Source organism: Strix aluco, chromosome 4 (genome assembly GCF_031877795.1).
Source record: "Strix aluco isolate bStrAlu1 chromosome 4, bStrAlu1.hap1, whole genome shotgun sequence".
NCBI lineage: Eukaryota > Metazoa > Chordata > Aves > Strigiformes > Strigidae > Strix > Strix aluco.
Window position 1 is genome coordinate 105399604 of NC_133934.1, and position 26132 is coordinate 105425735.

Here is a 26132-nt window from a genome sequence, read left to right on the forward strand (position 1 = left end):
GACAGTTTAACAGAGAGTTGAACATCACAATGAACAGACTGAGCAGAACCTGGAAAAGCCTACACTGTCCGATTTGCTCCTTGTAGACAAGAAGCCAGTAAGCCACACAGGTGACATTTTAGAAAAAACAACCATGGGTTGGCTTGTACTCTATACCTTTCAGGTGTCACACCACAGACACACCGAAAATGCAATCAAGGAAATCCAAAGACATAGTAACATACTTCTCCCACTTGTCTTTAGCAACTGGCACATTCTCATCAAGGCTGAAAGTTCCTCTTGTAGTCTTTTGGTAAAGGAGAAATGCAGAATAATTTTCCCTAAGAAGCACTGCCTCTCCGTCCCCATTTGATGAAGAGTGCTTTGCTACACCTCTTCATGACAGTGTCTCAGTTGGCTCCTCAAACAACACCTCATCAAGAACTCTGTAAACCCGGAGTCTCTCAATTTAATTCCTAAAGTCAACTGCAGTGCATTCAGCAACAGCCATCACACACAGTCGTGGTGTCTCACCAGATTGTCTTTGATGAGTTGTTGATAACGCAGGAAGATTTGCTGGCGACTCAAAACAGATGTTTCTGACCAGTTCCAAAAAGCCTTTTTGCAAGAAGCCACAGCTGCCTCCATCTCACTGGCTGTGGCTTTTGGTACACGGCCAACCACTTCATTTGTGGCCTGAAGGAAAAAACAAACTGCATCAAAACTCAACTTTTTCCATCTGTCCCTGCCAACCATACAATGGTTCTTTCACACCACACACCTAATATCCTTGTTCTACAAGGAGCTGTACTTCTGAGGGGAGAGCACAAAAGAATCTCCCTCCTTAGTGAACACAAAAGGCCTGGGCTACAACTGGAAGTTCCGAAAACCTGCACTCTATGCAGCTTATATTAGGCACTCAGAAACCTGCAAATGTGGTGCTGATTTCCAAGCTGGAGTTGAAGTGACTTGTCTATCTTGAAGCTTTAGAGCGTATAAGGCAAAGGTTTCTGTGGACTGTGGTCTTTTCCCTCTGCACCATCTTGTCTCATCTGCTGTCCCTCTTGTGCATTAAATGAGGCAAAGTTCCTTTGGAAAAAGCAGTACATGACCGTGCAATTGACACTGATGTTAGTTTACCTAGACCACTAGGCCAAACTAAGATTTTTACAAGAAACCTTAGTTCTACAGTATTTTTAACTTTAAAAGCTTGTCTTTGCCAGTTTAACCTTCTTCTAATGCACTTTTAGATACTAAGTCTGCTTTGACGTGACAAAAACATCAGGTACATCACTGAGAAACTACTCAAAACAAGAGAAAGAAAATTAAACAAGAACATTGGTTGCCACATAGGGATCAAATAAACTTCGTGAACATGGCTTGCTGTTCTGATCACACCACAAAGCAAATCAAAATAGGGCTTTACAGAGAAGAGTTTTAGAAACTGCTGACCAAATACCTTCTAGGGGAGTCAGAAGGGTCAGAATTCTGAGTTCAATCTCATTTCCATTTGTCTTTGGTGGAGGACTCAGACAAGTACAAGTGCTACTAATCTAAGATTATTTTGCACTGCATAGCATCCAACCTCTAAATTCACTGTGAATATTGTGGCTCACAGACAGAAGGTCTCTGAAAGGAGAGGAGCTTCAGCTGTCAGGATTTTTTACCTTGGTCTGAGAGTGAAATCAGTCTCTACCAGGACTTCACATTCAGCTGGCATCAAATCACACCCAGCTGATTTCACATACAGGGTGAAAGAAACCCTTCAGAGATTTGACATACTGATCACAGAGCCTTTATATGAGCAAGCAGAGTTTAACCTTCCTTTCCAGAGATCAGGGTTTTACTACACAGGAGATAAAGGAGGTCATCACTTTCCTAAGACTGACATTTCATGTAAAAAGGAAATGGAGAAGCAATTACACAGTGCTAAATTCATCTTAAGCTCCAAGTCTAAACCTTTCTCAAGAAATTTATGTACTTTCCCCTTTTGACAAATGCTTGAACAGAGGCACAGACCTTTGTTGCACAGTGATTGCTAATATATAAGCTGAGACCATTTCACTTACCGGGTTGTGGATATCAATCCATTCAGTGGTTTTGGACTCAACAAACTTCCCATCAATGAAGAGTTTGGTTGTTGGCTGTGGAGGACAAACACTGGACAGTGAGTGATCTTTGTCTCAAGGTGCCTAAATACCAGTGTGCCTTATTACATGCAAGCCTTCATCATTTACCGCTATGCTGCCCACTAGAGCCTAGATCCAGTATTTACAGCAAGACCCAGCTAACTGCTCAGGCTGAAATTTTTCATGCTCTTGTCTCATTTTTCTCCTATCTTACACCAAAATGGCCAAAATTCTTTCTAAAAGCAGTTATAGAAAAAATACATTGCTATGACTATTTCAATCTACTTGATCACTCAGTGTTTACTAAGTTAGAAAACTGAAAAATTGCAATTCATAAATGTTCAGAAGAAACAGTTAATAATTCACCTTGTGAGAATTCCACATACCCAGTGCACACTGTACTATGTGCTTCCTTCCCATCAAGCCACTAAGTAGGGTCATCTCTCCACCTCATAGCTACAGGCATAAAATTGGACCTTCCCCACTCCCCCCTTGGTCCTGCAACTAAGAGCAAGGAACCTGCATTTGCTGAGTTCACACTGACTGTCCTGGCAGGCAGCACAGAAAACAGAACTTTCCAACTCAGGTGCAGAGGAGAGAAAAAGAAAGTTTGAAATAAGGAGTTCAGGTAAATGTAGGGCACAAGGAAAAGCAGAGGTAGAAGCTGTAACTAGCACTGGATAGGCAACAAAACTTTATCATGAAGGAAAACAGATTGGGACTGTATAAATTAAGAAACTAGAGACTAAGAGTTGATACTGGGAGTTAAGGAGAGAACTAGGAGAAAGCAAGAACCAGTTAAGCATGCCACAAAACAGTGGCCTGGGGAGAACAGATAAGAGGAAGGGGAAATGGATCTGCTGTGTGAAGAACAGAAATTGGACAGATCAACACAACTGGGATATAAACCCAAATATATCAGAAAACTGTGAATAAATTAGGATGTGGAATTATGAGAGGGAGATGAGGACTGAGATGCTATCCAAGTGTAACGATTCTTCAGAGGAAGAATCAGGAATATAAATGGCGTTGGATGGACAAGTAATGACAGTGAAAAGTGGATGAGAGTGAAAAACGTGAACAGCAATGAAAGTTGGGACAAGCTGAGAAAGCCTGAAGATGAGAAAGCTAGGATAAGAAATGTAAAGTAAGACTTTTAATGGATAAGCAAGACCTAGTGATTTGGGAGGTAACACCAGCAGTGAATCAAAAATAAGAAGTTGTTGATGATTATGTAGCTGGAATTACACTTGGGAAAGAAAGGCAGAAGTCTGTGCCTACAAAAACACAATCCCCTCTAGACACTGGAAGGAAGTGCAGGAAATCTGAGTCCTTGACTGTAAGTCTCCTGACTGTAAGAAAAGGTCTTTTAGTGCTGGTCTAAAGAAGGACAAACTCCTACTACTATCAGTCACTCCATTAGCCCCAGTGCCGCATATCTGCAGTGGACCTACACGTGCTTTATGACCCACGTGGACTTCAGTGCAATGGAATTTGTTTTTTCCAAATTCCTTAAAAGGGATATCTAGAAAATTGCACATACAAAGGAAAAATATTTTAAGCAAGCTAGGAAATGCTGAACTAAGATTGATTGTACTTTTTCCATAAGCTCATCACCTTTTTTTCCTGTAAAGAATGCTGTGGGAACAAGGACTGCAGTGAAGCAGACTATTCAGAGAATCATGATTTAGCTGTTCAGAACTTGGAGAGTGTACAGCCATGGATACCAGAAGAAAAAAGGCACTACAACAGTTAAAGTTGGTCGATACTGCCCAAAGGAAATCAGATCCTCTCTCTGCCATAAATACAGGCCAGTCCACACAGCTTGAAACAGTCTTTTTTCCACACATTATCATTAGTCATATATATTCATTTTTGCTGATCTTATTGAAGAGATACGACACACGGTAAAAGAAATCTAAAAATTGGGAAAAAAATTGGCCGGTGTATATGTTACACAATGCGTGGTACTTAAGGAACATGGAGAAAACACACGGGGACGCGATTAACTGCACTAACATACCGCGCTCAGGGGTACCTGCTGAGCCAGGCAGAGCTCGCTACAAGGGGCTATGGGAGGCGGTTCCCTGCGCGGCTGCACCGCGACCCGCGGAGGGAGCTGCCCAAGCGGGCACCGCTTAGCGCCGGAGGTAAACAGATCTGACATTGAACTCTTTTTCCTTCCCCCCTACTGAGCGCGGGGACCCTCCGTACCCCGGCAGTCCCACACGTTTGTTCCAGAAATACCAACCCGGAGCCACGGGGAGGGGAAGGGCGCTGAGCTGAGCTGGCAGCAACGACCTCATAGGAGAAGAGCCGAGGAAAGTCTTCGGCCGGCTGCGGAGGGCAGCGGCGGCGCCCGGGGCTTTCCCGCGCCCTCCCCCCGCCCGCGGCCTCTCCTCAGCCCCGGCGGCACCGCCCTCCGGGCCCCGCGGCCTCCCCCGCCCGCCGGCTCCGCTCCGCGGGACGGGCACTCACCACCGAGGAGGAGGAGAAGGAGGCGGCGGCTGAGGCGATCCAGGGGGCACCGGCTCTCCACGGCAGCTGGACGGGAGGGGAAGCACAGACCAGCCCGGTTCCTCAGGGCTCCCGACCGTCCCCGGTCCCCACCCGCGGGTCCGCCTAGCACCCGCCCAACCCCCGCCGCAGCACCATCGGCTACTCCCTGCTCGGGACCGCCCCACCCTCGGGGCCCCGGGGCAGGTGGGCCGCGACCCCCCTCCGCCGCTCGCGCCGCGGCCCCCCTCGAGCCACGGGAGCCGCCGCGGGAGCCGCCGCGGGGCCGGGAACCGCCGCCTCACCCTCAGCGCCACGCGCCGCCGCCCGCCCCAGGCGCCGCGCGCCGCCGCCGCCGCCATCCCAGCCAAGGGTCGCTACAGAGCGGCCCCCGACGGCGCCCCTCGCCCCGCCCCCGCGCGCTCATTGGCCCTCAGCGCACCGGCCTCTCCCGCTCCGCGCCCCCCTCCGGCGGGGCCCTCGCGGCCCACAGCCAATCGCCGTCAGCCAGGCCGCCGCCCCGCCCCCGCCGCCCCGCCCCCCGTGCCGGGCCCTGGATTGGACGCGAGAGCTAAAGCCGCCCACTGACCGTCAGAGCCCGGGTTGGCCACGCACCGCCTTGCGGCGACGCCCCCTGGCGGTGGCGGAGAGAGAGACACGGGGGGGCCGGGGGCTGGTTTTCCTTCCCGCTCTCGGGCTCGGCCGCGGTCACGTGCAGGGGCGTGTCCCGCGAGTGGCGGCGGCGCGTCACGTGAGGCGGTCAAGATGGCGGCTCCCGCGGACGGTAAGGCGCGAGGGCCGGGTGGCACTGCTCTGCTCCGCTCCGCGTCCTGCCGGCGAGGTCTGGGCGGTGCCTCACCCCCTCTCTGTTGCAGGTGCTGACCTGGAGGCCTCGCTGCTGAGCTTTGAGAAGCTGGACCGCGCCTCCCCGGACCTGTGGCCCGAGCAGTGTAAGTCCGGTGGGCCCCAACCGTCTGTCAGCTGAGGGGCCGGGGGCGACCTTCCCCCCGCCCCTTCTCGTGGCGCGGCCCTTTCTCGGGCAGCTGCGTGCGCCGGGCTGGGCCCACAGGGGCCGGGCAGGAGGTTGGGGTGCTGCCGCCGGAGGCGCTTATCTCCCGCTGCCCTTCGTTTTCTTTTTCCAGTGCCCGGGGTTGCCGAGTTCGCCGCCTCCTTCAAAAGCGTGAGTGGTCGCTGCTTTGTTTTTCGCGTTTCCCCTCTTCCCACGTGGTGCTAGATCTGCTGTTGCCTCTTGTGGACTTTATATCTGTGTTCTATAAAGCGTACCTCAATTATAGCTTTAGTATATGCTAGCATAAATCCTTTGTTTTTAATGTACTTTTATATATATATACACCTTATGCAACTTACCGTGAATGAGAATTACAACTTGGAGGAGATACAAAGTTTTAAACTTTAGGAAACCCCACTTTTTATACTGACTCTGGGTTGTGGGTGGTAGTGTGCCATTTTTAACTAAAAAGTCCCGAGAAAGCTGGAAGACAAGATTAAATGTGAAAATATCTTTACAGAGCACCTGGAACTCTCATATTTTGCTGTCAGTGTAACTAGTTTCCAATATGAGATCAGACTCTTTTGTATAATTCTAAAAATGCACTTGTGTGAGTATGAACTTTTTTTTTTTTCAAAACAGCCTATTACAAGTTCTCCTCCCAAGTGGATGGCTGAATTAGAAAATGATGATATTGATATGTTAAAGGGTGAGTATGGACATTATGGGTAGGAAATAAGGTTGCTGAAGCAGATGGGAATTCAGCATGCACTTAAGTGGCTTAAAACACTTGTTCTTTAAATGTTCTGGAGGCAGCCCTGTGGCCTCAGATCTCTGGTCCTCACATTTGCAGAATCTCCAGTTTAGGAGTCTCTTTATCTTGTTAAAGATACGCTTTTTCATTAATCCTGTTACCTCCAAGAGAATATCCAGATATCTGTGGCAGGCTGATTTTTCAAAACAAGCATTCAAGAACTAGTTGAAGCAGTGTAATGTTACATATATTTCAGTTACCTTGCTCATCAGTCTCTCGCTGCTTAAGTATAGTGGGTGTCTCCTGTATTTTGAGAAGTGGCATGAATTTTTTGGTGGGTCTCAGCTGATCAAACTTGGTGAGCAGCTTAGACTTGTTGACTAACTTGTTCAGAGGTGCTCTATGCATGTGTCTTCACTCATAGATCCAAGATCTCTAGCTGAACAGTAAGGCTGTATGAACAAGTTACAGAAGGGCTAGTTAGCATGTAGATTTGCTGCATGTTACAGCTGTTAGTTTGCAGTAAACATCCTTGAGCATGCTCTGCCTCTCCTGTGAATTCCAGATAAACTGTTACAAAGTGGAAATGAGACAAATCAACTTTGATAAATGTTCTTAAGCACACATTAATGTATAGTAAGTCCATTCCCTTGCGTGCTCTCTTGTAGCTTGTTTACGTAGCAATGCGAGCTTACAAGAACTTCCAAAATATGGGACAAGTTGCTCATTGCAGTGGTGGCAGATTACAGTATGAACCAGGTCCGTGGCTGTCTTTTTCAGTAGAGAAAGCTGGTCTTTTCTCAGTATGTTAAAATCAGGGGTGGCATCAGCTTGAATTGTGAACATACTCCGTTCACTGGAAATAGACCTTGTCAGAAGTATGACTTGAGAGTGCTCTGTGTAGTAGAAAACAGAGAGCTGTCACTAAAGGGCTCTAGTGTTAAAATTCATGCTTTTCTCTCTTAGAGTTGGGGAGCCTCACTACAGCTAACTTGATGGAAAAAGTTCGTGGCCTGCAGAACCTGGCTTATCAGCTGGGACTGGATGAATGTAAGTGCTGTATGCAGAGATGTGACTGACTGATGTGCAAATCTTCCCACTAAGGCATGTGCTTATGGTACATTTGTAGCTGGAAAAGTGTGTTAGTACATTTCAAGTGTCTGGCAGTCACAGTTAGTGACCTTCCAAAACAGGATGAGCTTACATCTCCAACTTACAACCTACCTGTATGAGGGAAACATCTTAGCAGAAATAACAAGAGGTCATATGTCATTCTGGTGTTGTCTAGTGGCATATAGACTTCTATTCCTGACTTAACGTTGCCTTAGATAAATCAGGTCCCTTTGCTTAATTTACTAAAGCTATTTCTCAGAGTACTTGTGGTACTACTTTTGTCAAACTTCATGCACTGCCTCCACAGTGGAACTTTCACTGGTGTGTAGGATTCTCCTATCACTTAGCGTTCATACTGTTTTCTGCTTCTGTAGCTGTTATTTTTTCTGCACTCAATTGTGGCAGGAGGTGATGTCATTGAGTACTAAAGTTGACCTTCATCCCACTTATAAACAGCCAATTTTTATCATTCTTTTGAAGAAGGAGCTGCTTTCATCAGCACATTTAGGATGGTGTTGTTAACAGGTTGTTCCACTTCGAGGATTTCGAGAGTATTGTGTTTCTTTTAAATGCTACCTGTACATACTGACGCATTTATTTTTTTCTGCTTAATTTTGCTCTAGCATAGACCTTATTTGCAGTTACTCTTGGGCTACACAAAGCACCAAAAGTTTTAAAACTTACTTTCACCTTCCTTTCACTGGATAACAAAAAGCTGTAATAGACCTTTAGAGTCTTTCTAACTGTAATCCTAGGTTTATCCTAATGCTTTCTTATTAACAGATCATTAAGCCTATTTTAACACACTCTGTGCAAGTTTATTTTACTTCCAGTGCTAACATCTGTTAAGATTGTGTAAAGCATCTAGTGGAGTAGAATTTAAAAGTATAACAGTGTAAAATTGAGTCAAATAAAAGATTGGCTGATGATTGGCTTTCTCAGTTAAGCTGTAAGTTTATATGTCAGACAGCTTTGTCCTGCTAAATGGAGTTTAAGCAGAGCCTGAGTTACACTAAAGCTAACAAGGTGGTTGTTTCCTTAGCAATGTTTGTTGCATGCATTTCCATTTATTTTTACTGAGAAGAAATAAATACAGAAAGAAGACAAAGTGAGAGAACAGTGAAATACCTGAGATCCAACAGTTATAACCTTTAGTCTATAGTAACTGAAATCTTGAATTTTCAAGCTTTATGAAAGCTCTCCATGTTTGTAACTTCTTGTCACTGAAGTCTGTCTTTCTTTAGGCTATAATACATTGAATGCTTTGTGTGTCACAATATACATTTATCTTAGGAAAATTTTCACAGAAAACTAGATGCAGAGTTTGAAGAGAGTTTCTTGGGACTGTTTTTCCTAATCCTGTTTTTAAAGTTCTTTTCTCTTACAGACTTTAAGTGAGAGAACAAGAAGAAAAATCCAAAAGATCTGTTCATTAAAGTTAAGGGACTTGTGGTTTTGGTCCAGAGGTGTTAGATTTGATTATATCTTTGTATACTGAAACTTGGTAGTCTCCTTTTGACTTGACTGTTACTTGAAACTGGTGATCAAAACCAGGATTAAAACCACTGCCGACGTGTCTCCTCTAGATGGCAGCATGAGTTTTCCCATAGAAGTCTTGCTGCTTTTCATAAAACCGTACCCAGTCTGTTGAGCGACTTGGTAGTTATGTTGTGAGGTCTGTTACTGAACCAGTTCACAGCACATTTCATGTTAATTTTGCATTAGAGTTCATCAGGCAAAATGACATGTGGGACTGGGTACCTTTTGAAAAGTTTATTCAACTACTCCAACAACTAAAATTGAAATCTGAGCAATTGATTTGATATGATGTAGTTTGATCCATATAATTACTGAATTACATGCATTATTTCTTATGAACTGTCTTACTATTTTGTCTATATAAGTGGGCTATCTTGACAAATTTGGAGCAAATGTATTGAATGCATTGTCCATCTTTGCTGCTTTCATCTAGGAATGGTTGAATACTATTATCTGGATTCCACATTCTTATTATATATAATTCCTGATGTCCCTAACTTTTTGGCCATGAATTTCTCAATTCCTCCTTTGGTTGCTCACTTCTCAGAGATTTCTGTTCTTTACAACTAACTTTCTCCCCCTTTTTCCCTGTGGGGTTACCTGTACTTTCTGTAACCCTATTTTGTTGAATGCCACATGCCTTCTGTGAATCAAATGAAATTGTTAATATAAAACTTACGTTTTCTTTCCAGCTTGTTTGACATCTGGTTTGATTTACAGTTGTCCTCTGCTTTTAAAAGTAGCCAGTTTTACAGTCACTGCTACGTCACTGGTCTGCACTTTAAGCTGCGTATTCTTATGTGATTTAAATGATTAGATCTTAATTAGTGCAGAGTTCTGTGAAAGTTTTTCTGTATTGGATGAAACTGAATAGACTTGACCTGCTTGGACTGTAACAGTAAGTTCACGAAACAGTTGACTAGAAGCTTCAGAGGCGACTTTTACTGTTAGAGTACTGTCTGAGATGCTGTGAATGTCATTCAGGCTGCAGTAATGCTAACAGAGCCTCCCCTGATATTTTCTATGGGCATCTGAGGAGTCAGGCTTCTTACCCTCTGTTATGATTTCCGAGCAGTATAGCACATACTTGTTTAGACTGTAATAACTATATCTGATAGTGCATCAGTCTCTGAGTGCGTGGGATGATAATGTCAGAGGAGACCTTTGACAACTGAAAAGGGTAATGCTATTTTTGATAATGCCGGTTTCCTCCTCCTTGTCTGAGGGTTCAGTTACTTCTACCTGAATAAGGTAACTGGTGATCTGTCCGGCCATGTATCTGATTCTTTTAGCTTCAGTAGTACCTAATACATTAAATTCCTACTCAGACAAGATAAGTTGGTTATTTTTGGTGTTGTTTTACCTTTGTAGTTTAAAAAGACTTCTGTTTGGCAAATATTTTGCACCTTTGTCATTTTTTTTAACCAAATGGATAAGCGAGCACATTGCTTTTTTAAAAAAAAATATTTCTGACTTCTGGCTGTGTGATCTCCTGTACTTTCATTTCCCTTTTACTAAGGTGCAGGCCATTAAACTGCCAATAGAAGATGGGTTATCTTCCATAAATCAAAATTTCTTATTTTCACCATTTAATTTGCTGATAATTTATATTGAAGATCTTTCTTGTGGATCAAAAAGGATCTCCAAGGTGATCGTGTGGAATCTGTTCTTCAGCTTTCCTCCTAGCATGCTAGTAGGTGGATTCTTGCTCACTCATGTCTGTTAGTTGCAGAATATTCTTGCCTTCATTAGCACAGAATTCACCTAAAGGATAGCCTTCCTTGAATGAAGCAGGATTTCTGTAGCATGAACCAATGATTAATTTTTTAATTTTTATTCTCCTCCTGAAGGATAGGCTATCCTTGAGTCTCTGGTTTGTGTATTTATTCTTTGCTACAAGGTGGTTCTGGAGTTCGCCAGCAGGTTCCAGGCTCAGGACCTGGTATCAATAATAATAAAATCTTTTTAAAATAAATTATTTTTCAACACCTCTTCTGAGGTGTCAGCCTGTATTTCCTTACCTCCTTTTTAAGCTGTTGTCCTCTTGCTTGTTACTGCTTTTCTCTTTGTGCTTCAGCTCTCTCATTAGAGCTTCTATTTTCCTTCCATTGAGTTATTTTATTGGTTAGATTACACTGAAACCATTTTTATTATTATGTGTGGATTTTGCTGTCCCCGTTAATGTGTATATTGTAAGGGTGGGAGGAGGAACAGGGCTCAATGAACACACGTACTTTTAATTGTTCATGTAGTTAGGGTGTCTTTGGGAGGCATAGTATCACTGCTGAATGTGAGCTGCAGCCAGTCAGCCAGTCTCATCTCTGCTGTTGGCAGAAGTCTGGCAAAAGGAAGGTATAGGCATACTGCCTTGTTATGGGCTTTTCCCCCCTGCTGTGTCCCTCCAGCTTTGCTTGGAGCAGGGTAGTGAGCACCACAGAATGAGGAGACCCCAGCTGATGTGGCAAGCAAGAGGGAGGTAGTTCTTTATCTGGAAACCCAGTCACAGATCCTGACTCAATGTTTGTGGCCCACAAAGCAGCAAGTTTCAAAACAATTTGTGTAAATAACTGCAAATTTAGATACCTAGCTGGTTTTCCCCTATATGACCTATTATAGCTCTGGGAAGTGCATACATTGCTAGTAAGCAAACTTAACTTGGTGTTAAGAAATTTTTATTGATTGCAGTTATTTTTAAAGATCTGCCCTGTCATCCCTTTGAATATACGTATATGGAGATGTGTATCTGAGAACTACATACACAGAGAAAAATATGTTTTTCCTAAAAAAAAAAAAAGGCAAAATTTCTTTTTTTCTAAACTTTGGAACAAACCGATGGTAAAAGTAACAGATAGGTGGGATGGGGAAGCAGGAAAAGCACCATGTCACTGAAGGAATGTGGTTGTTCAGGGACTTTCTGAAGGCCCTGCTATTGCTTCCCTGTGACGTCCTCTGACATTTTTCGGGTAACACCTGCTGTACTGATTCAGAAGTCCTAAAGTGTGTGTGTATATATATATACACCTGGTATCCCAGCCGTGTTTATAAAATCTGATTCCAGAGAAATTATCTGGCTGCTATCCTATCACGTTATAGCTTCAGTGATATCACTACTTCAAGACTTCCTGAAAAGTGTATTCTTTTTAAGCCCTAATATGTCTGTGGAGGTAGTGATGCTTTTGTGTAGTGTCTGCCTTAAATATTAGAAAATGTGGGATAACTGACCCCACAGATGTGAATACCATTTATAATTTCCCTATCAGTGATTTTTGCTAATGTTCTCTCTTATGTTAAATTTTAATTTGGAGTTGAAGCTGGTTTGCGCTTTTCCTCCTGTAAAATTAGGAATGTGAATAACTGTATTATCCCATGTCAAATCCTCACACTCTTTCAAGAGCAACGAGACAGTTAGTGACCATGTTCAACCAAGTCTCCCTGTTTATAGTCCCCTGTGGTTTTGTGTGACCTAGCTTTCACTGGACTGTAGCAACTCTGCTCCTATTTTCTTTGTAATGATGATTTATTTTCTGTGTGTATTCAAGCCAATTAAATAGCAAGGGTACAGTGGAAGAACTGTTTGATGCTAGCTATCACGGGCCCAAGAATTAGACCTGGATGAACTAGGAGATGTCAGGTGAACAGCAAAAAGTTGACCATCTTGTAGCACCATGGAGTGATAAAGGAAAAGCCAGCCAGGGTTTAATCAGTCAGTGATAATTTTCCTTAATATGAAGAATGAGTAAATCACTAGGAGTTTTTAGCCTGGAGAGAGACAACTGGTGCAATATGTGAAAAAGATCTGTAAAACTGATTAATGCAGAGAAAGTGTGAGTAGGGAATGACTCTTCACTGCTTCTCATAGTACAGGAGCCAGAGAGAATAAAATAGCACGTCAGGACAGATACAAGGAGGCACTTGCGTTGCGCATTAAAGTCAGAACTCATCGCTGCTGGAGGTTGTGGGCACAGAGTTTATCTCGCTCAATAAATGAGACAAATTATTGGAAGATAAATCCATCAAGGGTGTCTGACCACAGAGAAGTCACCAGTGGCTTGGAAATCTTGCAGATGCAGAAAGCTGGCAGAGGTTACTAGGCAGGTACAGCTATGTGCTTCCCTGCTCTTATGCTCTTCTATAGGCATTTGCCATCAGCATGTCAGAGTCAGGGTGGTGGGTTGGAAGGACCTTTTGTTTGACAGTGGGGATTTTTTGTTTATTTATTTATTTTAGTAATAGGCTAAATTGCATGGTAGTTCAGCAACCGCTACCAGAAATCACTGAGGGGTCCCTGTAATGGAGAGACCCTTCCAGAGACTTGCAAGAGACAGATGGGCACATGAATGAGGAAGCAGCTACCTTACTCCCAAGTTAAACAGTCCTTGGTTGTGAATTGTGGTCCTCTGTAGCCTCAGCAGCCTCTGAAATTTCTGGATAATCATAAAGCAATCCTTCTGAACTCTGAGCTATTTACAGATCACCACTCTTTCTCAGATTGGTAGTCTTCAGTTTTTAATTTCTCTCAGATAAATGCTGTCTATAGTGATCTCTTGCCTGCAAGTTCAACTTTTTTGTAGGTTTGGAGGGGTAGAGCAGTTCATCTTTTCCCTTTGGCAGGATTTAACTGTAGCATATTTAGAAACATGTATAGTTAGTTCTGCTTGTGATCCTTGCAAGCTATTGTCTACATGGATTATTTTAGAGCTAGGATAGCTCTTCTCTACATGGTTGAATGTGAATTCACTTGTTGAGTTGGTTGGGGTTTTTTATTTTTTTTCCTTTTTTGATGCTGATTGTAGGTAGGATATGTTTAAATCAGGGGCTCCATCTTTGGTAGACTGAACTTGTATTATCAAACTAAAAAACAGGGCATGACAGTTACTAAATGAACTCTGTATAAGTTGAGTTAGAGTGAAAGTAAGGAAAGGAGGGAAGACAGTGTATCCTTTTACTGAAACATCTCTTTTCTGTAATGGATTGTCTTTTCTAGGAGTGTCTACATGTAGTACCAACATGAAGTGTATAGGCTCCAGGCAAAACACCTGGCCTTTGTACCCAAACAGGCTTGTATCAGTGATGTAATTGATCAGATAAAAATACTTCTTGACCATAACCGCTTTTTCTTTAGTCCCAAGTCAATCAACCAGAGGCTTTTTAAGCTCGGAAACCTTACTTTACATTTGTGAACATGCTCCCACTTCCTGCACTACAGTTGCCTAGTGTCTCTTCTAGTTGCTTAGTGCCTTTTTTGGTCTGTGTGTACACTTGTTTGTAACAAAATGTTTCAGATTCTTACAGTTTAGGAAATCAACATATCAACAGGTAAGTAAAGAGTGTTTTATTATTCAGGGTGCCAGTGGGGTGTATGTCCCATGGCATCTTCTGAAATCTCTCATTGGTCCATTTTAGTAATAATTCTGTGTCCACTCTGCAGTCTGGGAAGTTGCATGAAAAAGTGAACTGAATTCTTATGGTTTCATATTAGCCAAAATGAGGTTTTGGAATCTATGTAGAAGAGCGGACTCTTTCCTGAACATGAAGTCTTTCCTTATTTCCTTCAAGAAATAGACTACCTAAAGTGTTGTGGTGGAGCTGGAGGAGAGAACTGACTTTAGGAGAAGGAAAGGAAGGAGGAAATAAAGTGAAAGGATCACATGATGAGGACCCAAATCTAGAACCCACAGCAGGAGTCTTGGTGCCAGTTATTAGAAAGATATAGCAATGTTCTTAACATCTTGACTGCTGACAAAAAAGTAAGGAGCATGCTCACTTTTTCTTTGTTAAAAGCTGGCACCTCCAGAAGTATTAATCTGAAACAAGAAGGAAGAAAATATGTTTTGGAATTGCCTACGTTGTTCTAAATATGTTGGATCTGGAAGAGAACATTGTATGCCAAGTCTAGTGCTCGTTATGTCCTTAAACTTAAAATACACAGTTTATTTACTCCTGCAAGGTGAGCTGTCCTGTATAGGAGGAAGCAGTTTGAGGTGCATGTACTTCAGTTATTTCTTCTCTGCTTAGAATTTTTTTTGTAGCAACGTTGTTTTTCTTGGTTAGTTTCTACATTCCCTGCCTTGCTGAATGAATCTTCATCATGTTTCAGTTTTGCCTGAAAGCATATTTCTCCCTTATTTTGTTATTTAGTACTGTGTTTGGCAAGGACTTTATGTGAAATAGTATACTTCATGTGCTTCAAAGCTTGAAGGCAGAGTTTTATAGCCGGACAACAAAATTATGCTCTTTGGACACTGGATTTCTGTAATATGCAGTTAGCTTAAGGATTTACTTAGCAGAGTTAGTAGACTTCTCCCAGGGAAGTCTCACACTTTGGATGGTTCTTTTGTGGGTTAGGAGATGATCACAGAGTTTTTCAGGAACTACACAATCAGGTGAAATGGTGGTTTTTGTTTTCCTTCATAGGAAAAAATATGGAGGCTGTTTTCAGTTTACATTCATAGTCATTCTTGGTCCTTATTTGATTGTTTCAGAGAGGTGAAAAGATAGTTTACATTGTCCGTTAAGGTGTTTATATGGCCCTGTCACTGTGATGTCCAAGCTGCTATGATTTCCATGTGAAACCTTGGCCTTTCTCCTGATTTTCTTTATACCTTCCTCCCACACTGTAGATCTGCTTCTTCATTTTAATGCACAGCGCTATGGTAAGAGATACTCTGCATCTACAGAGGGATGAGGAAATCACCTTTCCTTATACTGTTCACTGCGTGGCTTATTTACAAGCAGGATTCTTCCAGGGCAGCTCCCGCTGGAAGAGCGAGACATCAGAATGCTGGCTTGAAACTGCCATTCATACATGATCTGTGAATTGGCTAATTTTGACATGTAGGTAGTTAAGAAATGATTATGGTGAGAGGAGTCATGACCTCAACTTTTCATCATCTCCATTGGCTTGTGCCCCAGTTTAGAAGTGAAGAAGGTATAGGAAGTTTTAATTGTACCTGTGTGATTTATCCTCAGTCAGCTCTTTAATTTCTTCTGGCTGTCTGAGGTTTCCGACACGCTGTAAATTTCTCCAACTTTTTCATTATCTGCAATTTCTTTATGACTCATGAATCGGAGTGGAGAGAGAGTGTGGATTTACAGCAGAGATAAACATGTCCATAAAGTCTGTATCTGTGTCAGTAATTGTACTGCTGTCAGTGACTGTCCTGTTTTACAGGTCTCTCTTGGGAGAGGAACACGCTTTGCTACCAGTGTCAGAGAAGTGTTCGCTTTGATTTGCATTAACTTGCCAGGAGATTAGGTTGTGATGGTGAGGATGGAAATTGAGCCTGGACCTTGGCTGCTATTGTTTTTTTTAAATACGTGGGTGTGTGGTTGAGTTGCCATCTATGTGCAGAAAAAAAAAAGCAGGTCCAAACTGTTGTTAAATACAAAATCAGAGAGATAACAGTCTACTGATGGTATCAAATGTGATACTACCCATATGCATAAATTGTGCATTCTTACCATAAAACAAATGCTGTATCTAGGTAACTGTCATATATGGAAAAAATACTGCGTGAATCCTTAGGGTGTTCTCTGTCTGCTGGTGAAGTAGAATAAATATTTCTCTAAGCTTCAAGAAATTTCTGCATCTTCGCCTTCTTCCCCCTCCCTTACTCTGAGGGGAAAGTGCTATTGTGGATTTCGATGGCGAGCACTAATTCAGCATCCTAGTCTCCAGGCATTGATGACTCTGCTGCAGAATGAGGTGTATACTGTTGGAGTTTGAGAAAGGGGGGGGAAAAAAAAATCTCTAAAACTCTCCTAAATGTGTCAAAAGTTCAAACTTCTGCAGTTTCTCTTTGCTTTTATTTTGTTTGTCTGTTGTTGATATTTGTGTATGTCAAATCTCCTTTTGTTAGATTATATAGTTTGGGTTGATATTTTTTTTTTTGTCTGTGACTTACTAATTTTTTTGTCACATTAAGAAGGTAATTATTTTCTCACAGAATTATTTTTAAATATTCAAAGTGACTGTAAAAACCCAAGTTTTCATTATGTCAGGTATGCATTAAGACCCCCAGTTGCATCTGACTGCATTTTTCTAAGGCTGCTGGACCCTTTTTGTGGAAGGGAGATTATCATAAACAATGTAGACTGTGATTGTGTAGATAGCTTTTAAATGTGCATAGATGTAGGAGTGTTACAAATGATGATATCTGCCATTGCGTGGTTGTTAATTCTGGAGCCTGATGTTGGAAATATAAAGGTGTGCTTTTCGAGTGTTAGACAGTGTCCATCTAGCTCTGGTAACTGAGTTTCCAAAGTTATGTATAAAGACCATGTGCTAAATGACCCAATAGCTGGCAGATAACTGTGCTCTTAAAACTGCTGTTTTAAGAGCTTAGTGAGTCATGATCTTAGTGAGTGATGAGTGATGCTCAATGCAACAGCAACATTCTAAATAAAAGCTGAGTTACTGTGAGATGCTTTTTACCTGATCTTTATTGAAATGTGTCTGTTTTGCCTTTTCTCTCACATTCCTCCTCTCCTTATCTATGTCCCCATACCTAGTTTGTGGATCTGATTTTGTTAAAACAAAGGTTGCCTCTGAAAGGTACTTCAACCAGGATGTATTACTTACTTTATTAAAACAAAACAAAATCCAAACCAAAAAAACCCAACAAAAAACCCACACGAAACATTTGTGTTATACCCTGGTATTCCTTTCTGAAAATGTCTCTTCTGAAAGTCCTCTTTGGCTCCTATAGTTTGTTTGATAGTAGGAAGAAATGCTGCAATAGTTTGATCTATTCTGGAAAAGAGTTGTTGCGTTTATGCTGACAGAGGGAAGGTTGATCTAGAGAACTTCCTGTGGTTAAGGGATGGAAGCCTTTTCAGTGTTAGTTGGGAAGAAAAGGAAGAGATCTGATTAACCTGGAGACTGACCAAACTGCTTTGAAGACTGTGAAATCATTCATCTGATCCATCATTTTTAGTATGCTACTCAAAACAGAAATTTGTGCTTTGTGAGGGCATCTGGAATACTAGCATTGGTCAGTCAAGCAGTGGCACATGTTGTGCAACTACCAGGGTGCTTGTGTGGTCTCTGTTCTTGGAGGCTTTCCAGACCTGACTGAATAAAGCTTTAAACAACATGGTCTGATCCCATAATCAACCCTACATTGAGTAGGAAACCTCCTGAGTCCTTGCAACTCAGATCATCTAGTGATTTGATGATACTGTGATCTAAGATCTTTTCTAGAAGTAAGTTATTTCAAAGCCTGCATTCCCCAATCTCAGTTGAACACAGCACCAAACAGTTGGCTCAGCTTAGGAGCTTTGAGCAGGTCTTGGGTGCAACTCCGTGGTCTGCCTCCATGTGAGCAGCCTGATTAGGAACAAGAAACCTACGGATTCTTGTATCGCAGTGAAGGCTTTCATGCTTTTTAAGGATGATGAATGGACTTCCAAATACTTCTATCCATTATGAGTCTATGCAACTTGGGGTGGGAACCTGTTTTTCTGTGTAAGGAGATACAGTCCATTCAGTATCATTCTTTAAGCAGAGGAAGAGAATGGTCCTCAACATATGCAGAGGTTCCTGTGTGGCTCGGCTGAAATGAACAGTGAAACCACCATCATCTGTCTAGACAAGCAGGGGGTCAATGGGGCTTGACTGAAGAGCTTTTAGCCACAAAAGTAAAGGAATGGCCTGTCACATTAAAGCATTTCTACCTGCCACATGCTTGGTACAGAAAGAAACATGACTACAAACAAAATGTTCTTACATTATACTGTCAGAAGCCTATTTTTTGCTACTCTCATTCTGACAGGATAACTTGTAGACTACTGTCAGTGGAGGAATTGAGGATGGGGAAAAGTTTGATCAAGCATAAGGTTATGTGCATTTTTCCATTACGGTTTAAAAACACAAAAATGCCAAACAAATCTCAGGAGGTTCTCTGGCAGGGACTCTCAAACCTTTGCAATGGGTCTGTATTTATTGAAAATTCTTTTGCCATCTATATCTTTATCCAATTAAAACTTTTCTACTTCTGTGTTAATAGAACACTTTATCTGTATTTACAATTATTAGAAAGATTATCCCTGTATCACCTCTGTCAGAAATGCAGGAGTGAAGAGAATTTTCTTCCACAGTATGGGTAGCTGGACCTATCTGCAGAGCAGCAGCTGATCCTAGTGAAAATTGCACTAGGGTGTGACTTTCGAGACCGTGGTTCAGTTTCTGGCACTACCACTGTTCTGCTTTGTCGGTTTATTTGCCTTCTCACATGTCCCTCCCTATTTCCCCAACTATAAGGTGGAGTTCATGTTAATATTCTTTGACAAGACACTGGAAAAATCATAGATTTTAAAAAAACAGCATATAAAGCCTTTATTGTTAAGTATCCTATCCTGTATGCAGTTTGTTGTTGTCCCCTGCTTGCTGCTATTATATGTCAGAGGAAGGCATCATTAGAATATTGCGTGGATCATCAGTAGAAGTAAAATGAGAATGCGGTGATGAAACAGATGCCAGTATCAAGTGGTCTTCAGCCTGGGACCCAAGCAACGTAACTGAGAAAAGCAAGGCTATTCTCAGCCATTTACACACATTATATATGAAAAATATTTCTATTTGCAAGCAGCATAAAGGTTAAGAATTATTAGTATGTATCCATACTAATACCAAGGATTATTTACCTGTTTGGTGGCATGTTTGCCCTGCTAGCTCAGAGGTGGTGGAGTTACTTCATACATAAGGATCAGTCTCACTGTTTTCGTTCAGCCAGCGTTTGTGCTTTGAGAAAGGAAAAATACAATGTATTTGTCAAATAGAATGAGTATACATTGGTTGGGGTATTGCTATATTCCTTTTTTGGTTTTCTCTATTTTGGATCAGATGATAATGCATACAAGGCTATGTGAAAAATCTAGCTAGCATTTTGTGGCTTTATTGAGTGGCTTCAGTTTTTCTGAGCATGAAGTCTTCTGTGAGATCAATAATGGACTTGCCACCTTACCTCTTGCATCTCCAGTAAATGCAGCTCTGAACATCCTGTCTGTATAATGTTGCTAGAGAAGTCTGATAGTATCTGTCTTTTATTGCCTCATTAACTTGTGAGCATTAGAACAAGATAAAAATGCCCTAAAGCCTCTTATCTGATGATTGTTGTAACCTTCTGAGTGCCATTAGTTTAAGTTTGCAGTCAAATGCTTCCCCTGAGTATAAGGAGCGCTGATTAAACCTGAAGTGTCCCCAGAGGCTTTTACAGCTGTCATGGGGTGGTGGCTGCCCCTCTCCAAAAGGAAAAGGGGAGCTGGAGGTCCCGGTGGGGCGGCCACTCTGCAGACCTCCACGTGGCTGCCCCAGCTGTTCTGCTTTGCCTAATGAATTGTTTTACAAGGAGAGGCTGGATATTGTCATCACAAGCTGCCTTCCCCAGGGACTGAAGCCAGCCTGATAATGACTAATGTTAGTGATAGTAATTGAAGTGTGATGGCTCTCCAGGGACTTGCACACACGTAGAGCTGTCAGGCACTTGTGGCTGGTACAGTCCCATGAATACCTCAGAAATGCTTTTTAATTGCTTGACTTTCATAACTAGTTCCCATATATCTCCTGCAGAAATATATGTTTTATGGGGGGGAGGGGAAAAAAGCTGAGGACTCTGCTATGACCCTCAGTTTACACATGTAGTTTACTGCCCTGACGTGTTTCTAATGAGGATGGCTGTGTGTTCTTGCTCACCTCTGGTCTTGGTGTGGTTCTGCTTGGTGTCTCTGCACAGGCGTGTACAACTGATTTCACCTGAACATACCTTTTCTTTTATGTCTAAGCTCTGTCTTCTATAATACTGATCCTCGATGCATGGAGATTGTACTTGATTATAAAAGAAGGTAGTAACTTTATTTCAGAGTATCAACGGATCACTGGTATTAAATAGCATGAAAGTAATGATAGTTATTTGTGTTTTGTTAGGCATTGAAAACTGGATGTAAGACGAATAAAAATCTTGTAAACACGTAGCGTATCCATGTGTCCCAACAGGACTGAAGTTTATGGCCATGAGATTTTTGGGGTTTAGGAGAGAGAAGTGACCAATCTATATAAAGAGAGTGATTTTTTTTTTTTTTTCCCCTGAAAATTTTCTCCTTTAGAAATGCATTGTTTAATATAGCAGTGGGCCTGAGGTAAAAATAGCTGGAATGGGGAACTGTACTCTGGACCTCCAGCATAGCCTTTTTGTGTGGGGGGTGTGGTTTTTGGTTGATTGGTGTTGGTTTTTGGGGTTTTTTTAAGTGCTCTATTGGGATTGGAAGATGCAACTTATTGAGTTAAGTTAATGTTTTCTGCCAGTAATAGCATAGATTGCAACATTATATCAATTCAGGAAACAAGCTTTAACAGGACCATGAGAATTGCCATACTCGGACCCATACTCTTGCAGTATCTTGCCCCCGACAGTGGACTTTGTCAGTGTGAAGATCTGCTCACTGTTCTGCACAATTGCAGAGGAATAGGCAGAGAGAGGTTTCTTGCCAACCCTCTCCAACAGTAGTTGGTGTATACCCTGAAATGTGAAGCTTCTATAGCTTTATCTATTGAAAATATACCTATTTCTATATTTTTATGTAATACTTCTTCAGGATCATGTTAAATTTAACAATATAATGTCATATGATTTTTAATTAAAGAGCTAATAACTTAAGTGTATAAAAGCTTACATTTCCCTCCCAGCTATATCCATTAGTCTAATAAAGAGTTTATCTCCTTGCAAATTTTGCTTTGCCTTTATTTCGTCTTAACAGATTTCTTTAGACTGATTTCATTATTGTTTTTTATTCATTTCACTATAGTTTGTTTTCATTAAACAAATCTAACTTTAATGGCTATAAAAGGGCTTCTCATGTATGAATTAATTGGATCTGGTGTGATATTGTTGTACTGGCCTGAGAGCTCACTTGTGGCTTACTTTGCTGCTTACAAGGCTGAGAGTCTACAGAGTGAATATAACAGCTCTCCTCTGTCTCAGTGCTGGCTTGGACAGAGGAAGAATGACATTCATGTTGCTCCTACTTGAGGAGGCTGTGAGGAGAGAATGGATTTATTGACAAAGCTGAGTGACCAAGAGGGAGAGCTTGGTAAAGAGATAGGAAAGGGGAGACCTTGCTGAATGGAAAACTTTCTTCGTCCTTGTTGTTGAGACTTCTTGGAAGTATATGTTCACCAGATACTTACCAACTGCATTATACAGAGAGATAAAAGGATAGACTGGCTGAAGGCAGGGTTTTTAATACTAGATTGATCATGAGACTATGGAACAGATGTACAAGGTCAGAGAATAAGACAGCAATGTGCAGGGAGGGGAAGGGAATGAACCTAATTTTTTGGTACTAAGTCTCATTTTGGTTTCATCTTTGTTTTTAGATGACTTCTTTTATCTTTGTTTTAGATCACTCAGTTCACTCTGAAGTCAATGTGAAGTATCTTAGTAAATTCAGGATGAGTTAAAATAGATCATGCTAATTTGTTGCAACCATTTTATGGTTTTAAGTGTTGAAAACAGTGTTTTGTTGCTCTTACTCATGTAAATGTAGGTCTGTCTGGTTTCAGGTCTAGGAGCAATCTTCTGAGTAGACTAAAATTTAGAGAGCACTTCTTTCTCTTTCAGAGCATTCTAAAAGGCCACTCTAGGAAATGGAGCCTGTAAATGAGACCCAGACTGAGCTGTGGGAAAGATGTACAGTTCAGAAGGACACAAGGAAAATTTTGATCATGTGGCTAGGAGGCTGCTTTGAATTAACTTCATGCCTGAATTTCCTTGTTTTTATAAACTGTCTTTTTTAGGAAAAAATCCCCAGCTGTCTTACTAAAACAAATTAATAGTGATGGAGAATTTACTACATACCTATTGCTTACTTTGCTATTAAAAACCCAACTCTTGATCTAATGTGAATTTGTCTGAGTGCTGAGACATTTTGCATTGTCTCTGTCTGTACAGAAGGGTTTTGCTGTGGCTTTTTGAGTTCTAGCTAGAGATCAAAAAAGGGTGCTAAATGCCATTGCCAGCAGAGTAAACATACTACCTCTTCTCATCATATTCATTGCAAGTTTGTTCTTCACCTCCCCCCCTCCAGTGAAGTGCTGGCTCTTAGAAATTTATTTTGGTAATAAAACATTACTTTATACTTGCCCATGAAAGCATGTTTGAAGGCTGTTTGTGGATTCTTCAAAGTGTCCAAGAGATTGTTGTCACACTGCAAAATCATATCATAATTAAGCCTGATGAATTAACACACAGAAAGTTAAGCTCATAACTTTCAGTGGTTAACTTAGGCTCTTAAAATGTGGAACCAAACCTGTGGTTGGCGTGCTGTAATTCAGTTGTCAGTCCCAAAATATTATGTATTGATGGTTTTTCGTTCTGAGAAAATGGTGGGTTTATTCTTTTAGAAATTTTATTCTTGCAGAAATTTTTGGTCACAATGAGGAGAGAATAAAGTTGTATTTACTGCTTTTCACAGTTGTAAGTCTTGACAGTAAAGCTAAAGGATATAGTTCAGTTATTTTCCTGTGATTTATTTTACAACTTTTTACTGTAATAGGGGAGATGGGAATAGGAAACTCCATGCTGCGTAAGTAGAGATTTTCAGCTCATAATTTAATTTTGAGGAGATATTTTTACTGGGTGGTTGCTAGAGCACATGCATAAGACTGGAGGTAATTGAAAGGCGTCTAATAACTGATTAAGCAGATTTTTCTTGTGTTTTGAGCATTGTTTTAGTGAAAGCTGGTGAAGCTTATTATAAAGTTCAGAATATATTTTCTGTGTGGAAAATATTTTACATTGATAGGGCATTTCAGTATGGAGAGCTTTCTGTATATCCACATATTGTTTAAACTGCACAAAGTGTCAGTTACTTTGGTGTCAGTATACACTGTCATGTAAAATCTGGCTTTCCAGATATTTGGTGATGTTTTACAAACATCAATATTATAAATAACATGTCTCTCTTTAAGTCCTTGCACAATGTCTCTGAAACCTAATGTTAGATTTTAAAGCTTTCTAGATTCATCAGCAATTCAAGAAATACTAGCTCCCATTTTCTTCAAATTAAAATGTGACTTCTGTTTTCTCACTCTGGGGTTTAATCTCTGTTGTACTGAACCAGGTAGAAGCACGTTTGATCAGTAGCTAGAGGGGAATCCGTGAAGAGTCCAAGTGTTGCAGTAAGTAGTGTTGGTGCCCTTCTGGTAGGTTGCTGAACTGTTATCCTGTGGTAGCTCTAGAGGGCTCTCTGCTGTTGGAAATGTTACATTTCCAATGAATTATATGACAAAGGTCTTAATAACCTGTTGGTCATTAAAGAACTCATAACACTTTTTTGCAAATGTTAAGCTCATTGTCATCAGCAAAATACAGCATATGCAATTAGTATCTAATTTTCCCCAGTGTCAATTACAGTTTCTCATTTTTATTCTGAACTGTGTTCCTCTCTGCGTGTAAATGACTGTCACTTAAGTTACAGCATTTAAGGAGTGTAGGAAATAACGTTTGTGTATGCGCTTTGTGAAGTTCTTTGTGTAACATATAGTGACTTATCAACACTGACTGTATGTGCAAGGACAGGAAATAATTATCCTAGCCTTTATTGTAACCATGCAGTTTGTTACTGTAGTAACCTTCGAAGTATAGGGGCATTGTTATGGGAGTGTTAGAAATAAATGTGTAAGATGGATGACTAAATGAGACAGGTTGAACTTATGAACGGTAATTTTCAGCAGAGTAATAGGTGTTTGTCATCAAGTTGTATCAAGTGACATTTAGAAAGGAAGGAATACCTATGTAATACTTTCGGGTTTTTACCAAACCCTGCCTTTGGGTGTTACACAGAGACATGAATCCTGGTTCTGCCTTGGTGGATGTGCAGTATCATGCTGGCTTCAGCTGGGTATTCTGTATCAGACTTGGTTACATTGAAATGGGTTTAAAAATGGTTAGTTTGAAAATGAGTCAAGCAAGCAGTTAAAGATTGTGATCTTGTTCTCTGTTGTAACACTAAATTCTGTTCTCTTATAGTCTTGTAGGTGTGCTTTTCCATATACATGGTTTTGTGCGTTGCATAAGGGAAGCTGATGGCTTGGGAAGCTAGCTGGTAACATTTGGGGGGGTTGACATGCGGATAAGAATGCAAGGCAGTTGAGTAGGTAAGCCTTTTCATTGGGTGCATGCACTAACATAAGCAGCAGTGTGTAATAATTTCAGTGCAAATGCTGATGTCTTAAACATAGCCAAGTAAGAAACACTTACTGACATGAATAACAACAGTTTACATCTTCTGGAGCAATTGTCTTTGGTTTCAGAAAGCTGGTGCTGCATTGATTTCACTTGGTTGTGTTTCAGAAGCTGAGACTAGAAGTAACTGGAAATAACATCTGTGAAGACTAGGAATAACTGCGACATGATTACAGTTTATATTCTCCAATGCATTTGGGCGGCATGGGTTGGACGTCCATTATGGATGGTGCCACTGTTTTTCTGTATGATAAGGAGCTTATGTACTGAGGGAGTGAAAATGTTGACTTTGCTTAGTGAGCTCCCCAGTAAGAACACGCATGAGTGTCCTGCTTTACCATCTCCGTGGTGAGCTCTGTCTTGTGTACTCTGCAAAGCCCTCGCTTGAAATCACTGTTGTGAATTTACTGCTGAAGGGGGAAAAGGTGAAGTATGGCTAGATTCACGAAGGGAGCAGGTTGTTTTATTTTCATTGGTAGCATTTGCAGTTCCCCAAGCAATGAGGGCTGGAGAAACTGGCTGTTGAGAGCCATATCTTGATTAGATATTTGGGCCTGTTGTAAAATCCTGTGATGTCTTCATCAAAACATCGTTGTGCTAGTGTGGAAATCTTTCCTGTAAATTCTGGTTTTTTCCTTCTTCTAGGAGCTACTTTTCATAGTAGGAAAAATACACTGAATTACCCTCGTCTACATAAAACACAAAGTAATAACAATTAAGCTATTGATTACTTTTTCGGGCAGTGAAAAGATGCTTCTTCCAGCATTCATTTCGCCATGCCATCCCTGACTTCAGACACCTGCAACACATGAGTTGAGGTTGTAGATGAATTTGAATGCTCATTCCGCCTAGCATTTTGGATGTATTTATTG

General features: G+C 41.4%; 2 protein-coding genes across 7 annotated transcripts in view; one reads left to right on the forward strand and one right to left on the reverse strand.

Moving 5' to 3' along the window:
• The window catches only part of ALDH6A1 (aldehyde dehydrogenase 6 family member A1), a 12025-nt gene extending 7007 nt beyond the window's left edge, over nt 1-5018 (reverse strand). Inside the window, exons 1-4 of one of the 3 annotated variants that reach the window (XM_074824689.1) lie at nt 4910-5018; nt 4587-4652; nt 2049-2123; nt 514-675 (exon numbers count right to left, since the gene is read on the reverse strand). In XM_074824689.1, the coding sequence (XP_074680790.1) occupies nt 514-675; nt 2049-2123; nt 4587-4652; nt 4910-4966 (360 nt within the window). In that variant the 5' untranslated portion in view covers nt 4967-5018. Of the gene's footprint in view, nt 1-513; nt 676-906; nt 1041-2048; nt 2124-4359; nt 4479-4586; nt 4653-4909 lie in introns of those variants that run through there. The other 2 variants (XM_074824690.1, XM_074824691.1) reach the window with 2 other exon arrangements.
• Nucleotides 5019-5217: 199 nt separating this feature from the next.
• The window catches only part of LIN52 (lin-52 DREAM MuvB core complex component), an 81183-nt gene continuing 60268 nt past the window's right edge, over nt 5218-26132 (forward strand). For all 4 annotated transcript variants that reach the window (XR_012623301.1, XM_074824725.1, XM_074824728.1 and 1 more), the window contains exons 1-5: nt 5218-5388; nt 5480-5554; nt 5747-5784; nt 6256-6322; nt 7334-7417. Coding sequence is in view for 3 of the 4 variants with exons in the window: in XM_074824725.1 (XP_074680826.1) it covers nt 5370-5388; nt 5480-5554; nt 5747-5784; nt 6256-6322; nt 7334-7417 (283 nt within the window). In the remaining variant the exon portion in view is untranslated. The remainder of the gene's footprint in view (nt 5389-5479; nt 5555-5746; nt 5785-6255; nt 6323-7333; nt 7418-26132) is intronic.